This window comes from Artibeus jamaicensis, unplaced genomic scaffold, assembly GCF_021234435.1.
Source record: "Artibeus jamaicensis isolate MK-2021 breed Jamaican fruit bat unplaced genomic scaffold, CSHL_Jam_final contig_700, whole genome shotgun sequence".
Classification (NCBI taxonomy): Eukaryota; Metazoa; Chordata; class Mammalia; order Chiroptera; family Phyllostomidae; genus Artibeus; species Artibeus jamaicensis.
Window position 1 is genome coordinate 10,934,656 of NW_026521930.1, and position 18,943 is coordinate 10,953,598.

An 18,943-nucleotide genomic window follows, 5' to 3' on the forward strand; every position below is an offset into this window, starting at 1 on the left:
TGTACTTTTGTTGGGGGTTGGGGGAAACAGAGAAGAACTACCATTTTAAAATGCCTGCTGTGTGCTGGGCTCCTTGCCAGGCATTTCATCCATGCAACAAATCTTTGCCAAGCATCTGCCCTGCGCTTGGCACAGTGGTACATGCTGAGGAAACAGAAGTAAACAGGCCCTGACCTCAGGGGCTTGCTCACGCCAGGGCGCAGGAGAAAACAGTGTTGGGTGCTAAGAAGAAAATAGGACTGCGTAATGGGGGAAGGGAGGGAGCCATCAACACTGCCACCTAAAATCCTCCCAAGAATGCTGCCAGGTGGCTTTTGACCCCGGCTTTACCAATGACAAAGCAGAGGCTCCTGGGAGGGGAAGTGACTCACCTTTGACTCTTAACTACAAAGTCCAACTTTTCTCTTTGCTCTAAAGGGGCTTTTTTGGTTGTGCTCCAGGTGGCAGCCTGGAGGGTGTATCTCCACGGCACCACTTGTCCTGGGGACCTGGGGCCACCTACACAGTGGGCAGAGACTGGGGACTAGCCACCCGTCGGCCCAAGCCTGTAGGGGCCGGACCCCGTGCTCGGTCTGGCTCTTCTGCAGGGTCACTGTTTTCCTGCACTTAGCACCGGGGCTTCTCTGGCTTCTTTATTTGTCTAGTGTGGGCCTCACTGGACCGCAAGACCCCTGCGGACAGTGGGGTTTCCCTTGTGTGCTCCACGTCCCCCTCGCCTAGCCTAGCGCCTGGCACATTATCAGGACGGACGAACTGGCTGAGGAGCAGCCTCGCGTGGTCCAAGGTACTCCAGGATTTGCCGCTCACCCCGGAGCCAGGCCCCCACCCCCACCATAGTGCGGATCCTTCACGCTGAGTTCCCAGTCTCTGGCTGCCGCCGCCCGCCTCTGGGCGGGCTGGGAAACCCCACCCCTGGGCGGGGCTGAGGGGAGGGGCAGGCGGAGGCACCTCCCTCAGAACCTGACCTGGGTCCTGACGACCCCGGTCATTGCTGCTGCCCCTGCTCCTGCCCCTAGAACTTACCTGTTCCCCCATGACTATGGCCTTCGAGGACGTGGCCACGTACTTGACCTCTGGGAGTGGGGGTGGATGAACCAGGAGAACTGCAGGAACGCGACCTGCCCTGGTAAGGATCCGACCTGTCTCCAGGCTTTGGGCCCGCATTGTCCGCGGAGCCTGCGGCAGCTGGCTGGCTGGGAGCGCAGCGGGAAAATTCGGGGCTCGATGTTAATGGATTTCCTCAGCTCCCCCACTCAGGCTCACACTTTTTCTGGAAATATGTCAGAAAAGCAGAGACTGCTTGACCCAACTACCAGAAATATTAGCCAGGCAGAAAGGCCCGGAGTGAGAGAAGACCAACACTAACTTTTGGCCTTCTTCGTCCGTAAACCTCCGCCCCCATGATGGGCTTTGACTAATATTCCTGCTCACGGTTCACCACGTGCTTGCACCAGTCATTCATTGCGTCCCTAATGTGTGTCCCGCACTGTCCCCGACCCCAGGGCCGCGGACTGAGTGGAACGGACAGGTGCTACCGCCATGAGGCCTGCAGTCTCGGCAGGACTAGGTCCCTGTAGGAGAGATTCCTTTTGACTTCTCTTATTAACTGAAGTTACTTTGCAGGGGGAAAAAAGGGGGGCTTAGTGAACATTTAATTCCTTCCACATTCTTCCTGATCTTTGAAAATACATTCTCCTCTCCCAGAGTATTATCCAGGAACCAATAACAATGCCTGTTAAGTTGGTGGATTGTTACTTTATTTAGTAAACGATAAACACGTCCCCAAGGAGCTTTTAACATTCATCTACCTATTTGGGATGTGTTTCAATAGCTCCTAAAATTATTTTCAAAATGTAAACTTCAACTATTCTCCTTGTTACCTTGGCATTTTTTTTATCAGCTAGGTCAGCAAAAGGACCCAACAGTGCTGTCTGATGGTGTCTTCATCTTCAGAAATTTCAAAGGAAAAACAAATTTCTCTGTCTTTTCAACTTCTATAGGATTTTCCCATTTAGAATAGTTCAGGGCGAAGGGAAAACTCCTTCTCCAACTCTAGGAAAAAAATTCTTATTAAAAGTGCTATGATCCTTGAATAGCTAGCCTCTGGTTAATTCGGTGGCCTAAGTGTGTGTCTCTAAACTGCATTAATAACACCTTTTCCTGCAGCTGTGCCCCTAACATTTCCCTCTGGGTAGTCACAATCTTGAAGGAGTAATTTTGGGGTGTTTATGGCACAGCCAGACACCTCACTGAGGAAACACCCCAAGTCCCCTCGCTGAAGGGTAGCCTTGGGACAGAAATGCTAGGGATATTGACAAGAACACAAGGTGAGCCTTGGCATGTGCCGGCCTTTCTTCAGTGTCTGCAGATTTGCTGTCCTCCAAGTTTCTCGTCTCCTTGTCTCTCACTGGCAGGAGGTCTCAAGATTTGAAGGTCTGAGCTGCAGCCTCAGCTTGCCATTTGCTGCTGTGTAGCTTTGGCAAGAAGTTTAATTGACTCCTTTCACTCTGCTGCTCCAAGCTCTTCCCAAACGCTCAACCTGGGGCCCATCCAAGGCCCCTTCCTACCATGGATCTCATCTAACTTCTTTTCCTTTACCTGCCACATTTCAGTCACCACCTTTCAATCCCTGAGCATGCCTATTTGATCCCACCTCACTGTCCTGGCCTAGAATGGGTGCTTTCACTCCCAACCCCACTTTGCCAGTTCCTCTTCATTCTTAAATTTCAGTCTCCTTGGGAACACTTTCTGTTTGCTCTTTAAAAAGCATTCTCTCAGCCCTGGCTGGCGTAGCTCAGTGGATTGAGCACGGGCCTGTGAACCAGAGTATCGCGGTTCGATTCCCAGTCAGGGCACATGCCTGGGTTGTGGGCCAGTTCCCAGCAGGGGACTCATAAGAGGCAACCATACATTGATATTTCTCTCCCAATCTTTCTCCTTCCCTTCCCCTCTCTCGAAAAATAAATAAATAAAAATTTTTTTTAAAACTTAAAAAAAAAAGCATTCTCTCTGCACTCTAATTTCTTTCACAGCACTTGTTAGTCTGTAATTCACTTGCTTCTTTTTTGTCTATTTGGCTTTCATCTACCCTTCCCGCTGGTCTGTTAGCCATGGACCATGTCTTTGTGGTTCATGGGTTCCCAGCTTGACCTCTCGGTGGATTTGAACTTCCATCTTCCTTAGAACTTTATTGACTTTTAGAAGCCACACTCTTCTATTTTTTTAATTTTTTCTACCTCTCCAGCGTCTCTTCTCCTCCATCAACCTTTCTTTCTTTGCCTGACCATGGACTATTGGCATCCTACAAGGGCGCTGGCCTAGGGGACCTCTTCGCACTCTATTTCCTCCCAGCTCCCAGTGCTTCCTACCTGTTGTTATTTACGCCCTAGTGGGATCCACTCCACTTGAGAGTGGGCTGGATTTAGTTATTGCTTCTAATAAACAGAATCCAGCCTGGTTAGTGTTGGAGTGTCACTTCTGAGATGCGGTTGTAAACAGATTGGTTTTTCTTGGGGGCCTTCGTATGCACACTTTCATTCTCTTGCTTGCTCACCCAGGGGGGAGCCATGTCTGTGGGGAGCCCATGTTTTGAGAAATCAAGGCCAATGGATGTGGGTTCTCCTTCCCTAGTCAAGCCTTAAGATGAGACCACAGCCCCAGCTGACAACTTGAGTATAACTTGACCCTGATCTAGAGGCACCTAGCTAAGCCCTGTTGTGTGCAGAAAACTTAAGATAACAAGTAGCATATTTGGTTTATTTTTAATTTTTATATTTACTTATTTTTAGAGAGAGAGAAAGGGAGAGAGGAAGAGAAGAGAAACATCAAAACATCAATGTGTGCCCTGGCTGGTGTAGCTCAGTGGATTGAGAATGGGCCTGTGAAGCAAAGGGTCACTGGTTCAATTCCCAGTCAGGGCACATGCCTAAAGTTGCAGGCCAGGTCCCCAGTAGGGGACACATGAGAGGCAACCACACATTGACATTTCTCTCCAACTCTTTCCCTTCCCCTCTCTCTAAAAATAAATAAATAAAATATTTTTAAAAACCATCAATGTGTGGTTGCCTCTTGCTTGCCCCCCACTGGGACTTGGCCTGCAACCCAGGCATGTGCCCTGACTGGGAATCAAACTGGTGACCCTCTGGTTCATAGGCTGGCACTCAATCCACTGAGCCACACCAGCCAGGGCACAAGTATTTGTTTTAAACTGCAGTGTTTTGGGATCATTTGTAGCACAGCAAGAGATAACTCATACACGTCCCTTGGTGGTTTCATAGCCTCTGTGGCCCCAGGAACCATTCTCTGTAGCAGTGTCCCTCTCAGTTCTGTCCACTTGACATTGCTGCTTGGTTGTCTCATAAAAATCTCTCAGACTCCATGTTCAAAACCAACTTGTCCAACCACATAAATAAATGCAAATTCCATGTGAGTGGCTTTGTTGCAGTTCATTGTTGTATCCCTAATGCCCAGCACATAATAAATCCTCATTAAATGTAGATGAATTAATGTTTCACATCGCACATACTTCTTTTCTGGTATTTTCTATTTTGGTAAGTGTAGTACAATCCATTTAGTCACTCAAACCAGAAATTTGGATTTATTCGTGCCCCCCTCACTTTACTTCATTCTTGCATCTTACCAGTCTCCAAGTTCCACAGGTCTGACATCCTACATATTTTTCAAATCTGTTTCTCTACCTCCAGGGCTGTCACACAGGTCCAGATCGCCATTATCTCCTGCCTGGACCGTAGCAATGACCGAACTGGTTTCTCCTCATTTACTTTATTTTTTTAAACGTTTTAAATGTAGCATACAGAAATGTACACAAACCAAAAATGAAGAGTGTGATGGATTTCTACCAACTGAAAACAGCCCTTTAAACAGCATTCGGATCAAATTGAAACTTACCAACACTTCTGGGGCTCCTCTGGTGTCCCCTTCTCTTCACTTCCCCTCCCCCATCATCACTATTCTTCCATCTACAACCAATTTGTTTGGTCTGTTTTTGAACTTTTATGTAAACGAAGTCACACAATTGGAACTCTTCTTCTGGTCTTACTCATTCCACAGCAGGGGGTTCATCCATGTGTTGCTTACCCCATTGCATTATTTATTTATCGTGGCTAGACAGTGAGTGGTTTTTAGTTTGGAGCTATATCAAGTAGTTCTTTTTTTTTAAAGTAGTTCTTGTATGTCTCTAGTGACCACACATGTGAGTTACTACTAGGTTTGTCCCCGGGAGTGAATCACTGTGTCACGGGGTATGTAGATGTTCATCTTTAGAAGACTGCCACCTGTTGTCTAGAGAACTTAAACCACTTCCCCTTCCACCATCTGCAAACTCATACAGTTTTTCTTTCTTTTTCTTTCTCTCTCTCTTTCTTTCTTTCTTTCTCTCTTTCTTTCTTAGAGAGAGGGGAAGGGAGGGAGAAAGAGAGGGAGAGACAAATCAACTGGTTGCCTCTTGTACAGGCCCAACTGGGGACCTGGCCCACAATGCAGGTATGTAGTCATGTGCCCTGTCTGGGAATTGAACCAGTGACCTTTTGGTTTGCAGGCCAGGGCTCATCTAGTACGTTTGTTGCCTCAGGCCTAGGATCAGCCATTTCTCCAAGGAGTCCCGATTTTTATCATTAGTTGATTTTTTTTCACATTATAAAAGTCACATAAACGGAATTTTTAAAAGAATGAAATAAAATAAAAACAAATGGAATATCTACATTTCTTTCATACTCAATGGAGTAAACGGAATGTAAAAGATTCTTGTGAAAGACGACATTATGCATACAGGAATGAGTCTGAGGGCTGGTGGGTGGGGGTCAGGGTCTGCGGCAGGATGAAGGGCTGAAGACATCAGCCGAAAAGGACCACAGGGTTGGTTCCTAGGTGCCATTGCCATCTACTCCTGTGAGGAACCTTCATTAGGGGCCTCCTGATGCTGAGCTGGTCAGAAAGCCTTCTGAGTGTCCCCATTTCCACCTGCTTCAATGTCTTACAAGAGTGAAAATAGCCTGAAGCTCCACCCAAGATTAAGGAACACTAGGTATCAGATAGTATTAGGTGGTGGTAGCAGCTGCTACAGGTATTTTGGGATGATGGCAGTGTCCTAGTTTTCTAAAAATGCACCAACCTCTAAGGAAAGGTAACAATTTATTCTCAAAGGGCCAACCAGGGTGACTGTTGAGCTTAGTTTCCACAGTGTCCCGGCCCTCCCTGTACTGTAAGCTGTTTAGTTTCCAGAAGGTGGGATGAGGGTGTTTGGGGAACATATCCAGTCTACCCTGTCAAGTTAGGTGGCTTGCTTGGCTGAAGCTGAAATGCCAGCCTTGAAAACTGTGGAAGGAAACACTCGGTGTTGCTGTCTAGGAAGGAGACTTCTGTCCTCCTGGAGCTTGCCCAGGGCAGGAAAATGAGTCTGCCAGGCCAGAATCAGGGCTGATATCAGGAGCCAAGCTTGGGGTTGGCAGCCCCTCTGCCTGCCCTGTTTGCAAATCAGATGTCAGTCTTGCTCACCCACTAGGAAGCAACAAAGCCCCCATGATAATAACTGCTGGGTAGTTTCAGTTGCAAGGCAAGGACACCAAGAACTGGATTCTAAATAGGCACCTGGTTAAAGAAACTGATATAGCTTTTATGATGGAATAAGCCATAGTTAAAAAAACAGCAGGGCACCACTGGAGAAGTGCCGACTCTTGACACACAATCACTGCGTCCAAACCTGCGCTAAGAGACTTGACCCAACTATGGCCTGGCTTCTAACAGCGTAAGGACAGGATGACCCTAGCCCCGCCCCTCCGCATCCCCCCCCCCGCCCTCCGCCGCCAATAATATGCCTGCTTGAAAAAAAACTCAACGCTGCACTGCTGCCAGTAGAATTAATTGTTTGTTCTAGCTAAATGATTGATGATTGGCCCCTGACCTCACTTTCTTAGAGCATTTACTAAAAAGAGCTTATAATTGTGAATATATGTCTTTTACAATACAGATGCCATCTGTCACGGACCTGAGAGTCATTTCTTTGAAACGCATTCATTCGCCAGGAAAGACAGGCCTTCTGTCTTCCTGCTCCGTGGGATAGACCACTGACTTCTGTATCTCACGGCGAGCAGACAGACACACCTGGCCTAATCACATCTACATGGACTGGCTTTTTGTGATTTTTCTCTTCTCTGATTCTACTGAACCCGGTTCTCTCACTCCCTCATTCTCCCTTTTCCCAAACGCCCAAACTAGGTGGCGCTCAGCTCTTCCCCCTGGTAAAAGTAGCTATTGAATAAAATCTTTCCGCCGCTTTAACTGATGTTCTGCTGTTTGTCTTTGACATGCTGCATGGAGTTTTTATCCTCTATTTTTTTATTTTGAGCAAATTCTAAGATGTGTCACACAGACACCCAGAGTGGGGGCAGGTCAGCGACATACGGTAGTTTTGAAACAAAATCTTTGAAACAAAATTCAGAATAGGTGAGTGTGGGAGGAGACTCTAGTCCTGGGAGGCTGGGTGGAATTTGTGCCCCGGGTCTCTAGCACGGTAGCCCAGCGCTCTCGGGCGGACGCACTCTGCAGACAGCTTCAATTCCCCCGGCCGACCCCAGAGCCTGGGAGTGTCCGCCTCGCGGTCATCACCCCTTCAAATAGCCCTGCACCCGGGATCCATAGCTGGTGCCGCGAGAGAGCCGACAAAACCGGAAGTTGGAATGGGGTAGCCGGATGGAAAACGCCGGCACACCTTCCACGGTCAGAAGGCACCAAGTTGACCCCACTTGGCCGTGCAGGCCCTCGGGGGCGCGGACGGGAGCGTGCAGGTGAGAATGGCTAAATGGTGCAGTGGAGAGGCGGGGTAGGGGCGTCAGCCAATGTCTCCGAGGGGCGGAGCAGCGTCGTTGCCTGGGCGACACGCTCCAAGCATAGGTGCTCTGCGCTGGGCAGGCGGGAGGCAGCGGCTGTGAGAACTGGCTTCCGGGGCCTTCCGAGGCTCGGAACACGTCCCATCCGTCGCCTCTCAGTAGGGGACCGCGCCGCGGAGTCGCCTCCAAGCCTCTAGGGGTGAGAGGGCCGCCGGCCGTGTGCACTGTCACATCCTGGTCTCCAGTAGCCTTAGGGGTTCTTATTTTATTTCTTTGAAAAACGTTTTCAAAGAAAATGTCCTGGAACCCCTTCTATCTAATACTGTTTTTCTTTCTTTCTGTTTCGATGGTTAACATTTTCCCTATTGTTTATTCAATTATTCCTGTTCTTCATGGCCTCTCCCGCATTCTTTTATTTTCTCCTGTGCTCTCTGCTTCCTAAGGTTAGATCATCTGCATTGCCCTGTCTTCAGCCTGGGCAACCTTAATCAATGCAAGGTTGTTTTTTATTACTTCAGATTATTCTTTTTTCTACTTTTTATTAGTGTGTGTGTGTGTGTGTGTGTGTGTGTGTGTGTGAAGTCCTCTTTAAGACCTGAGTTAGCTCGCAAGCCAGTCTCTGAGGGTAGATCATGATTTATTTCCTGAAGGTAGCATTTTCTCCTTACTCAAGCTCAATGAAGCTGCCTGATATCAGAGTTGGCATTTGTATTTCCCGTGCCTGAAGCTCGCTTGGATAAGTGCCTTCATCCATGATTGATACCCTTGTGACAGGCTCCTGAGGTGAGTACATCCCTGAACTGATTGCTTGTGAGCCATGCAGCAGGTGTTTTCTGCTGGAGTTATATGGAGTTAAAAAAATTTAGTCACCAATATTTAAAAGTCAAGAGATTTCACATAGAAATCTAATTCTTTTGGGTTTCTCTTGAAAAGTCCTCCAGTGTTGCAATACCAGGCCCCAACTGCCCTATTTAAACAAAATATGGTTTTTTGAGGCCTCTGAAGTCCCTCCCTACTCTGGTCTTAAACCAAAGAACCGGTCATTTGTGGTACTGCCTGGGTGCTGGATGCATTTAGGTTCTGCTCTCTACATTACTTATTTAATCACCCTGCCTGGGTGCCTTTATGAACTCTTTCAGGGATAGAAGTTCCCATGCAGCAAATGTGAGAGCATTTCCTTCTAGACCTGCTCAGTCCTAGAGCCAGCCCTGGAAGGGTTTCCTCTCATTTCCAAGAAGGGGTTAATGTCAGTCATATAGCAGGTGCTCAATAAATAATTTTTGAACAGTTAAATGTTAAGACTTCATTTGATCTAGTTTAGGCGATTCCCTGATGGGATCCAAATCTCTGGGCTTCCTCAATATCCCCGAAGTGTCTCTTTTGTCTGGTAGAGAAACTTCTGCCCAGGAATCAGGGCACACCCACTCATTTTGGGACTTGGTGCACTCCTGGGACTGCCTTGGGTTGAAATGATCCATCTCAGGAGCAAGGCCCCTTCTGTGGACACTGGCTGTGCTCCTCCTCGATGGAAAAATGCTCACAGATGAAGCAGTTCATCTTTTCCAGGGCTCCCTGTGGCTTTTTCTCATTTTGTAGCTCTCTCTGGCTTGAAAATAATATTGACTTTTGCTGTACCTTTGTATATCTCTCTCTACCTTGAGGATTAAAACACCTGGAAACCCCTAGGGGTTTGTCAGTTCATCAGAGTGACAATAGAATGGGTCAGAATACTAGGACTCCTAAAACATGTTTAACTCCAAAAGTTGAGTTGCAATCTCAAAATGCTGCAGTGGCAATCGGAGAGCAGGTCCCGAATGTGGGGAATTTAGGTCCAGAGTTGCCAGATGTTCTAATTTTTCAAGAAAATCCATTTTTATTTTTAAAAATATTTTTTTTTATTTATTTTAGAGGGAGGGGATGGGAAGGAGAAAGAGTGGGAGAGAAACATCAATGTGTGGTTGCCTCTCATGTGTCCCCTACTGGGGACCTGGCCTGCAGCCCAGGCATGTGCCCTGACTGGGAATGGAACCGGCGAACCTTTGCTTCACAGGCCTGTGCCCAATCCACTGAGCCACACTAGCCAGGGCCCATTTTTATTTTAATTCTTCTAATTATTTAAATGTTGGAAAGTAAGTTTTTAAAAAATTAAACCCTTGTGACCCCTTGCAGCATACCTGTGGGCTGGTACAGGGGCCAGTCATGCCTGTCTTACTGGGTGAAGTGGACGCATCTCACAGGTCTCCTATGAGCTGAAGGCAGTGGGCATGGGAATGTTTCCTGGAGGAATGAACCTTCCTGGAATTTCACTGCAGGGCTGACCCCTACCCCCTTCCTGACTGGGAGGTGGATATGATGCCACCAGGGATGTCTGAGGGTCTGGGACTCCATAATAGTTGGTTAAGACCCCTTTACTCTCACAATACTAGTCTTGAGAGTGAGCTGGGGTAGGGGGCCTTTAGAAAAATCAAACTGACTGCACATCTTTTGGAGGTGTAGGGCATGGAGGTACAGGACAGATCTAGGCCTCTCCTAAGTTTCTTATGGAGAGAGAACTCTGTGCCAGTCTTGTGGGGGACCCAGAGGACCTGTGGACCAGCCTGGGGGCTTTAAATAAAATCCAGGGATGTCTTTATGGACTTCAGAAACTCTGTAGACCTTCAGAAGCCCAGAAGGGTGCTGAAAAGGATCATCATAAATCTCTACCCAGCAAGTGCCCTTTTTCCTGTGAGGGCGGCTGCAATGCTCTCTCTGAAATGTCAAATATCAAAATCCTCCCATAAAATGTATTTTCCCATATCGGCGCTCCTGCTTGGCTGGCATTATGAATAATATGTGCCCGGAAAAGTGATTGGGAGCTGCCAGCGCATATCTGGAGTGACCTGGCCAAGAGCAGGTGCAGCTGGACTCAGGACCCTAAACCCCGGAACGGTGGAAGCCAGGAACCCTCTAGGACTGTAGCCACGTAGGGAACGGGATCTGGGAGGGACTTCCTGTTGTCCTTAATCCCCGTCTCCACCCGTCTCCCTTTTCCCCGGTGGAAGCTGCTGAGAATCCCTTCCCAGGGGAGGGGCCCTCTTTCCGCTGGCTGAGGTGTCCCATCCACCTCCAACTCAGTGAGGATGGGGGGTTGGGAAGGGGACATAGATCCGGAGAGCAGCGCAGGCAGCCAGCTGGCAGGAGGGAACGGGGTCAAAGGTGGGGGGCTTGGAGAAAAGGGGCCCTGGACCCATATTGGGGAAGGGGAAGGACGCCAAATGGACTCCCGAACCCAGGTGGGAGGTTACAGCCGCGGAGAGGGTTGTTGAGAGTGGGCAGCTCAATTTCTGGACCCCAGGCAGGGCTGAGTCAGGTGGAGCACAGGGTGTATGTGTGTCCTAGACCAGGGGGGCGGCAGGGCCTGTATTCCTCAGCTGAGCTGGCTGTGGCAGTGGGGGCCCCACACAGCACCTGTTTTTGTAAGATTTCTGCAGATCTTTTGGCTTCTAATGACAGGGGATACAGATTCCCAGTCAGCTCTGACTTTCCCTGAGCTGATGGCTCTGAGATGCAGGGCTTTTGTTTCAATGATAAAGGGAATGACACAAAATAGCATTCTGTAGAAATGAGGGCCCCCAAGACAGAGAGGGAGGCCACTGGATGGCATCAAGGAGGCTTTTGTTTTTTAAAGATTCCATTTATTTATTTTTAGAGAAGGGGGAAGAGAGGGAGAGAAACGACAATGTGTGGCTGCCTCTTGCAGTGCCACCACTGGGGAACTGGCTCACAACCCAGCCATGTGCCCTGACTGGGAATTGAAGCAGTGATCCTTTGGTTCACAGGCCCACACTCAATCCACTGAGCCACACCAGCCAAGCAGGAGACTTTACTTTTAATTGGGAATAGGGATGAATCTGGCCCTACATGGGATTTTGGGGGCACTTCAGAGGTGTCCAGGAGGCACTAGCTGATTTTCTTCTGCTCTTCCAGGCTCCTGGCCAGAAGCTGGAGGGGGCTTGGCCAACAGAAGGAGAAACGACCCAGCTGTGCTTTGTAGCTCTGAGATAGAAAATGTCTGCAGACTGTGGAAGCACGCAGGCTCCACAGGACAAAGAGAGAGCCCGAGAGGTATGGACATGGTGCCAGGTAAGGGAGGTGTGCTCTGGAAAACACTGGAGTTGGATGGGATCTTCACATCAAGGCATCTGGGCCAGTGGAAGAATTAGACTCACTGGGGCGCAAGGCTGGTGGATGGGTGTGAAGTGGGAAATGAAGAGGGGGCGGTATGATGGGAAATACCTTTCACATGGGAATTGACTTCTGCAGAACCCTGTTGCTTGGCCTGGTGCATTCCGTCAGCAGACCACAGGCCACATGAGGTAGCAGTTGGGCTCTGTAGGGGTCCCACCGGTGAGGCCAGCTGCCTGAACAGCACCCAGAGCACACAGAGAAGCCTCAGCCTCCCCTCGCCCACCACCCACACATACTGTCAGTGGCCTGGGACCCCTTCTCTCTGGCTCTGAGCATCTAGGCCTTCCTGTGCATGTTGTGTGTGTCTGTGTGTGTAATTACAACCTTTGGGGAGACCGGAGTCACCAGACTTGGAATCAGAAGAATATGAGTCAGTTGCAGCCAGGTGTGTGACTTTGGGCAAGTACTCTGGCCTCTGGGAACCAGTAGTATGATCTGTAAAATGTGGATCGTGTACCTGTCATTCCAACTGTGTCATGCAGGTGGTTGGGAAGCTCAGGAAATAGTGGGCACGAGAGTCCTCTGTAAGCAGTTCATCAGCCTGCAGGAGACCGGTACTGTGACACATAATACAAGAACACCCACGACAGCCGGAACCCAGGTCAGAGAGGCCTGTGCCCCCTCACCCAGTAATTCTGGTGGTCGGAAGTACACGCACAAATCAAGTATTAGCTTTGTTTTTCCTACCATAGAAGCACAAAGAATTGTTACTGTGGTTTGGTTTCCTTTCCAAAATGCCTTTGTAAAACCCACGGGGCTCACACGTCTGTAACACTCTCTGCTGACATTGGGTTTTGTCAGCTCACACAGTAGAGTAATAACAATAACTACAGGCACTGTTCTTCTGTGTTTATCCAGAACTTTCTGGGGCAGGCAGCTCTGTCCTGCATCGTCTGTGTGGAAAGTGGAGCAGCTGGATCTTGGAGCCTGCCTTATCCCCGTGGCTCTCAGGCACTCTGACTCCTGCCCTGTGCTCTTGCCCTTGAGACCCTGACACAGAGGGAGGTGGGGGGGGGGACAGGAGGGATAGGCATGAGTTCCCGCAGAAGGCTGGCCAGTCCCATGCAGTGGATGACAGTGAAGTTTCACCGAGGGCCTCCCAGTAGACGGGAAGTGACTTAACCAGAGCTCCTGAAGTTTGGGTTGACACAGTGCCTGCCTGCTCCGGGTCAAATGGCTAGTGAGGAACAGCTCTGGGCTTGAGCCCCGGTCACCCGACTAAAGCCTGCTCCTTCTTCTTCCAGAGCACTGGGCTGGTGTTGGTGTGATGAGGGGGGCGGAGTGGAGAGGGCCCTGAAGCCCCACTGGGCGGGGTGGTGCCGAAGGGGGTGAGCTGGAGAGGAGCTCTCCTTCCACACCAGGTGGGCATCAGGCTTTGGCACACCTGGGGCACTGTCGGGCTTTTTTCTCCAAACTAAAAAACTCCAGCTGCTCCGACCAAATTGAGTCAGGCCAGATATGCCCAAGGCCACATGATGCCTCCCTGTCACCTTAAAGACATGGTGGCCTTATGGATGACTCGGGAGTCAGATACACTTCATACAAATCCTGGCTGAGCCACTCCGTGATCTTGGGCCCTTGTCCAATCTCTGAGCCTGGGTATATTAGTTCCCTGGGGCTACCATAACAAAGGGTCACAAACTTGGCTTAAAACAACCAGAATTTGGCCTGGCTGCTGTAGCTCAGTGGATTGAGCACAGGCCTGTGAAGCAAAGGGTCGCTGGTTCGATTCCCAGTCAGGGCACATGCCTGGGTTGCAGGCCAGGTCCCCAGTAGGGGACACATGAGAGGCAACCACACATTGATGCTTCTCTCCCACTCTTTTTCCCTCCCTTCCCCTCTCTCTAAAAACAAATAAATAAAATATTAAAACAACAACCAGAATTTATTCTCTCACAGTTCTGGAGGCTAGAAACCCAAAATCAGGGTGTCGGCAGGGCTCCTGCCCAAGGCTCCGGGTAGGATTGTTCCGGCCTCTTCCAGCGGCCGGGGCTTCAGGTGTCCTTGGCTTATGATGACATCTCTCCAGTCTCTGCTTCTGTCTTTGCATGGCCTCCTTCACGTTCTGCGTCCTCTTTGTATAAAAATACCAGTCATTGGATTTTCAACCCTCTGCACTCAGTTTCTTCGTATATTAAAAATAATAACCACACTGCTGTTAGGGGTGCAAGGCTCGAACTGAAACAGGCAGCCACCCTGTGGGCACTTGGCCAGCTTGCACCTTGCAGGGTCTTCACAGGCCTGCCTTCCTTCCCTTTCGCGGGTGAGCAGGAGATGCACAGGTGCCTGGCGTCGTGAGAAGGAAGTAAGGCTGGTCCCTCAAGTGTGTTTAATATGTGGTCGTGTGTTCGTCCACACTCGGCATCTGTCCGTGCAGGGACTCCAGGCTGCGGAGGATGTGGAGCTTCTCCAGCCTCCATCTCAGGATTAACAAGGGCTGCTGTTCCTAGGTTCCAGGTCAGGGGCATCCTTGTCAAGAAGAGCTTTCCGAGTCAAAGGACATGGTGCCTTTTGGAGCCACTCAGGAGTCACCCTACATTAAAACAGAGATGCAAGAGCTGCACCCTGAGGGGGTGTCACAGGAGGAAAGGGCTCAAGGAGCTTGGAGCTGGAGGTGCCTGAGCCAGGGCTCTAAGGAGAAAGCTCTTTTTCTACCTGGTGGAGGTGAGGAGAGGGATGTGGAGAGAGGTGCTTTCCCGGGCAGCAGCTGTGGGGAGAGGTGGAGGCTCACAGCCCAGGTGGGCAGGGAAGGGGTTTCTGCCATGTTTAGGAGAGGTGCCTGGATGTCTGCCCACTTGCCTCTCGGTGGTCATCCTGGCACAGTCTCAGAGCCTACTGACCCTCTTCTTGGGTGGGGTCGAGGTTGGGTTTGAGGCAGCTGTGGGTGTGCCAGGCATGAGCTTGCTCAGGGAGCAGCAGGCCCCGAGGATGCAGTGGCCTTCCCTGAGGACCTCTCTCCTCTCTCAGCCCTCCCCTCCCCCCAGATCCCTGTGCTTTCCCAGGAGGGGAGGACCAGAGACCGGCAGATGGCTGCAGCGCTCCTCACTGCCTGGTCCCAGGTGAGTGCCCCTGTCCAAGGCTGGGAGGGGAATATAAGGGCATGGAGGGACAGTGTCTGACCGAGTCATCCTCTGGATCTCAGGGATGGACCCAAGGGCCAGGGCCAGAGGGGAATGTGCTGGAGAGCCTGAGCTTTGGCTGTGGTGTCAGAAAAGAAGGCCTCTTGTTTTTGTCTCCTGTCTTCTGCTGTACACAGTCGCCTTATTGTCCCCAAAAGCCATCCTTGGGCAACTCCTGCTTCACCCACAGACCCGGGCAGCAGGTTAGGAGTCAGGATTTCATCTTGGCCTCAACTTGGCACCAATAGGCCCCTCCACCATGTCGTGGCTTGTCCTGCAGAGTAGGCATTTTGTGTTGTTTCAGATGCCAGTGACCTTTGAGGATGTGGCTCTGTACCTCTCCCGGGAGGAGTGGGGGCGGCTGGACCACCCGCAGCAGAGTCTCCACCGGGATGTCCTGCAGAAGCGAAATGGGCTGGCCTTGGGTAAGGGCTGGCATTTGTATGGGGCGACCACTTCCCGAGGCCCCTGGATGTCAGAGATGGGGTCGGTCCTGCCATCATCTCCCAGCTTTCCAAGTCTTAAAACCTGCTCATTGTTCACCTAGACAGTATTTTCCCACAGTACCTTCCTAGTGATGGGTGTGCTCCATGTACGGGCTACAGTGGTAGCCGTGAGTCAGATAGTGGCTGTTGAGCTCTAGAAGTGTGTGGCTAGAGTAAGTGAGTATTTAATTTTATTTCATTTTAATCAGCTCAAATTTGAACTAAAATAGCTACATGTGGCTAGTTGGCTGTTGTATCAGACAGTGCTGACCTAGAGATTCTGCTTCTCTGGTTCTTCTGTGCTGCTTTCCCTGTGGTTTCACCCGCCTCTTCCTCAAAGCCCAGTGTTAGACATGTCTGAGCAGAAAACTGGGCTCAGGGCCACGTGCCCAAGGTAGGGGCACATGGCATCAGTAACGTCTGCCCTGAGGGGCACGTCCTCGTCTCTGAGGGGCCTTGGCTCTCGGTTTTCCTCACCGTAAATAGTTATGTCCCTGGGCTTTGACTCCTCACTTTCAGACTCTCGTTTTCTCGGCACACTTTTTTGAGATCTTAAGGAAAACTCAGTGTGCATTCATTGTTATTCGTTCATTCATTTAGTCTCTGTCAATACACATCTGTTGCACACCTACTAGTGTAAGCAGAGCTTGGGGCTTGGTCATGGCACCCCTTGACTTCAGTGGTGGGCCGAGACCCTCCCTTGTCCCTGTTGGGCCCCAAGATCTCAGCCACCCTGCTCACTCCTTTAATTATCTCAGGTTTGTCTACCACCTGTTGTTAACACCCCCAGGGTTCCTATCAGCAGGTCTGGGCAAGTCCTGGGAGAGCAGAGGGAACCTAGCACCCATTTGTAGCCTCATGATGGCTCTCACGAACAACCCAAACCAAGGGTCCCCAACTCCTGGGATACGGACTAGTACCAGTCCGTGGCCTGTTAGGGACCATCCCCAAAGGAAGCTTGCCTGAGCTCCCTCTTACCTGTCCATGGAAAAACTGGTTCCTACTGCCAAAAAGCTTGGGGACAGCTGACCTAAACCACCCAGTTTGTCCAACACATTTCCTTCCTTTCATGGGGCTTGGATCAGTGCATGGAGGCCAGGCCCTCTGCTCTCTTACTGACTTCACCAGAATTCTCAGGCCCCCATCCGGGGACTCGGCAGATGGACCTTTAGTCCCTGACTTCTGGGTGGCGTTCCTGGCCCCTCATGTCCCAGGCCCTCTCACTTGGCCTTTCTTTGCCCAGGCCCTCCCCTAGGAGCCCTTATTGCCAACGGTCCTGGGCAGGGGTGGGTGCAGGAGTGGGAGACATTGCTGGGCCCACAGTCGGGGCTGTGTGAAGAAGAGGGTTGCTGGCAGCTGACCTGGCCCAGCCCCTTCCCCATTACTCTGGTGCTCCTTCAGGGAGACAAGGCAGAGCCCTGCCTCAGCCCTGAAAAGAGTATGTCTAGTGGTGACCCTGGGACGTGCTTCCTAGAGAGGATGGCCATGTGACCCTGTGCCGTGTTAGAGGTCACGTGGTGTTACGTGGTGTTTCCACAGTTGCACCGTTCCCCTTTTGCTCTGTCAGTTCTCAGGGGGCAGTATCTCCTGCCGGGCAGCCCAGGAGCTCTGTCACTGAGCACTGCATCTCTTTTTGGCCAGGGTTTCCTTTAAGCGGAACTTTCTGGGCCTCCCAAGTACAGGGCAAGGGTGAGACCTCAAGTTCGCGTCTGCAGGTGAGAGAGGAAGAGAAGAGAGGTGGACTCAGAGGTGGTGGGCAGGCAGTGGGTTGTCACCGTCAGCCCCAGGCGCCCCTTGTCAGTGCTCTGTTTCCCGTGGGGTGCGGACACACGGCCCTCCCTGGGCAGGGGCTGGCCTTCCCTCCTCTGCAGACGGTGGCTCTCATTTCCCGGCTTCCCCTCAGGTCCTTATACTTTTCTCCATCTCCAGAATTCTCTTGAGTCCCTCACAAAAGCTTCTCTCTGGTTGGAAATTCTTTTTCCAGGAATGGCGGAGGTGAGAAAGGAAGAGCCGACCTCATCCCCAGCAGTCCCTGGGGATGGGAAGTCCTTCAGGACCAGGGCAGGGAGAGCCCAGGAGGATGTCCCGCAGTGTGCGCAGCAAGCAGCCACCGGCCAGAGATGGGGGCCGGCCAGAGATGCCGAGCAGCCAGGCCCCCAGGAGGAGAGACAGCTGGAACCAGGCCTGTCTGACAGCGGCCTCCCAGAAAGGCCCAGCGAGGGGGGAACGGGCACCCCCGAGAGCAGCGGGGAGGGCCCGGTCCCTGACGGCGACGCCTGCAAGAAGACCTACAGGTGCGATCAGTGTGGCAAGGGCTTCAGCTGGCACTCCCACCTGGTGACGCACCGGCGCACCCACACGGGTGAGAAACCCTATGCCTGCACGGACTGTGGCAAGCGCTTTGGCCGCAGCTCGCACCTCATCCAGCACCAGATCATCCACACGGGCGAGAAGCCCTACACCTGCCCCTCCTGCTGGAAGAGCTTCAGCCACCACTCTACGCTGATCCAGCACCAGCGCATCCACACGGGTGAAAAGCCCTACGTGTGCGACCGCTGTGCCAAGCGCTTCACCCGCCGCTCGGACCTGGTCACCCACCAGGGCACGCACACAGGTGCCAAGCCCCACAAGTGTCCCATCTGCAGTAAGTGCTTCACACAGAGCTCAGCCCTGGTCACCCATCAGCGCACTCACACAGGGGTCAAGCCCTACCCGTGCCCCGAGTGCGGCAAGTGCTTCAGCCAGCGCTCCAACCTCATCGCACACAACCGTACGCACACGGGGGAGAAGCCCTATCACTGCCTTGACTGTGGCAAGAGCTTCAGCCACAGCTCACACCTCACTGCCCACCAGCGCACCCACCGTGGTGTCCGGCCCTACTCCTGCCCTCTCTGTGGCAAGAGCTTCAGCAGGCGCTCCAACCTGCACAGGCATGAAAAGATCCATACCACAGGGCCCAAGGCCCTGGCCATGCTGATGCTGGGGGCGGCAGGTGCTCTCGCAGCGCCCCCATCTACTCCCACCTAGGAGGCCGCGAGGGAGGCGCCAGGTGCTGGGGAAGAGTAAGGGTAGCTGAATGGCAGTGAGAAGGAGTGAAGGGAGTTTGGGAGGTGCTGGCATGGGGTGGGGCATGGCAACATGGGAACGAGTTAGGGTGAAGAGCAGGCAGGCTAGCTGTAAATTAAAGGCCTTGGAATTCAAGCCATGGCCTGTTGCTCCGTCTTGGGGCGGGTGGGGGTAGGGAGGTATGGGGTGGTCAGGGGAGCTG

General features: G+C 51.5%; 1 protein-coding gene and 1 long non-coding RNA gene across 11 annotated transcripts; both read left to right on the forward strand.

Moving 5' to 3' along the window:
• Positions 1 to 943: 943 nt before the first annotated feature.
• On the forward strand, positions 944 to 7,296 carry LOC119056277 (uncharacterized). The gene is made up of 2 exons (XR_005083853.2): positions 944 to 1,126; positions 6,986 to 7,296. It is a non-coding gene; the product is annotated as an uncharacterized LOC119056277 (long non-coding RNA).
• Positions 7,297 to 7,701: 405 nt separating this feature from the next.
• On the forward strand, positions 7,702 to 18,876 carry ZNF205 (zinc finger protein 205). 10 transcript variants are annotated; one of them, XM_053671524.1, is made up of 8 exons: positions 7,702 to 7,802; positions 8,518 to 8,627; positions 11,811 to 11,966; positions 14,522 to 14,735; positions 15,039 to 15,130; positions 15,214 to 15,393; positions 15,495 to 15,615; positions 17,660 to 18,876. In XM_053671524.1, the coding sequence occupies exons 3-8, from the start codon at positions 11,892 to 11,894 to the stop codon at positions 18,700 to 18,702; spliced, it is 1,725 nt and encodes a 574-aa protein (XP_053527499.1). In that variant the 5' UTR covers positions 7,702 to 7,802; positions 8,518 to 8,627; positions 11,811 to 11,891; the 3' UTR covers positions 18,703 to 18,876. The 10 variants fall into 10 exon arrangements, with proteins under 10 accessions (XP_053527499.1, XP_053527500.1, XP_037010544.2 ...); XM_053671525.1 differs by having other exon boundaries at positions 7,717 to 7,802; positions 8,495 to 8,627; XM_037154649.2 differs by lacking the exon at positions 7,702 to 7,802 and adding an exon at positions 7,918 to 8,043.
• The last annotated feature ends 67 nt before the right edge of the window (positions 18,877 to 18,943 follow it).

What these genes read in the sequence shown, in the direction of transcription:
- ZNF205 (XM_037154646.2), top strand. Translation starts at nt 10,964, where the DNA reads ATGGGGGGTTGGGAAGGGGACATAGATCCGGAGAGCAGCGCAGGCAGC. An exon ending in TCTTTTTCTACCTGGTGGAG is followed by an intron (nt 14,736 to 15,038) that starts GTGAGGAGAGGG and finishes CTCCTCTCTCAG; the next exon opens with CCCTCCCCTCCCCCCAGATC. An exon ending in GCGAAATGGGCTGGCCTTGG is followed by an intron (nt 15,616 to 17,659) that starts GTAAGGGCTGGC and finishes TTCTTTTTCCAG; the next exon opens with GAATGGCGGAGGTGAGAAAG.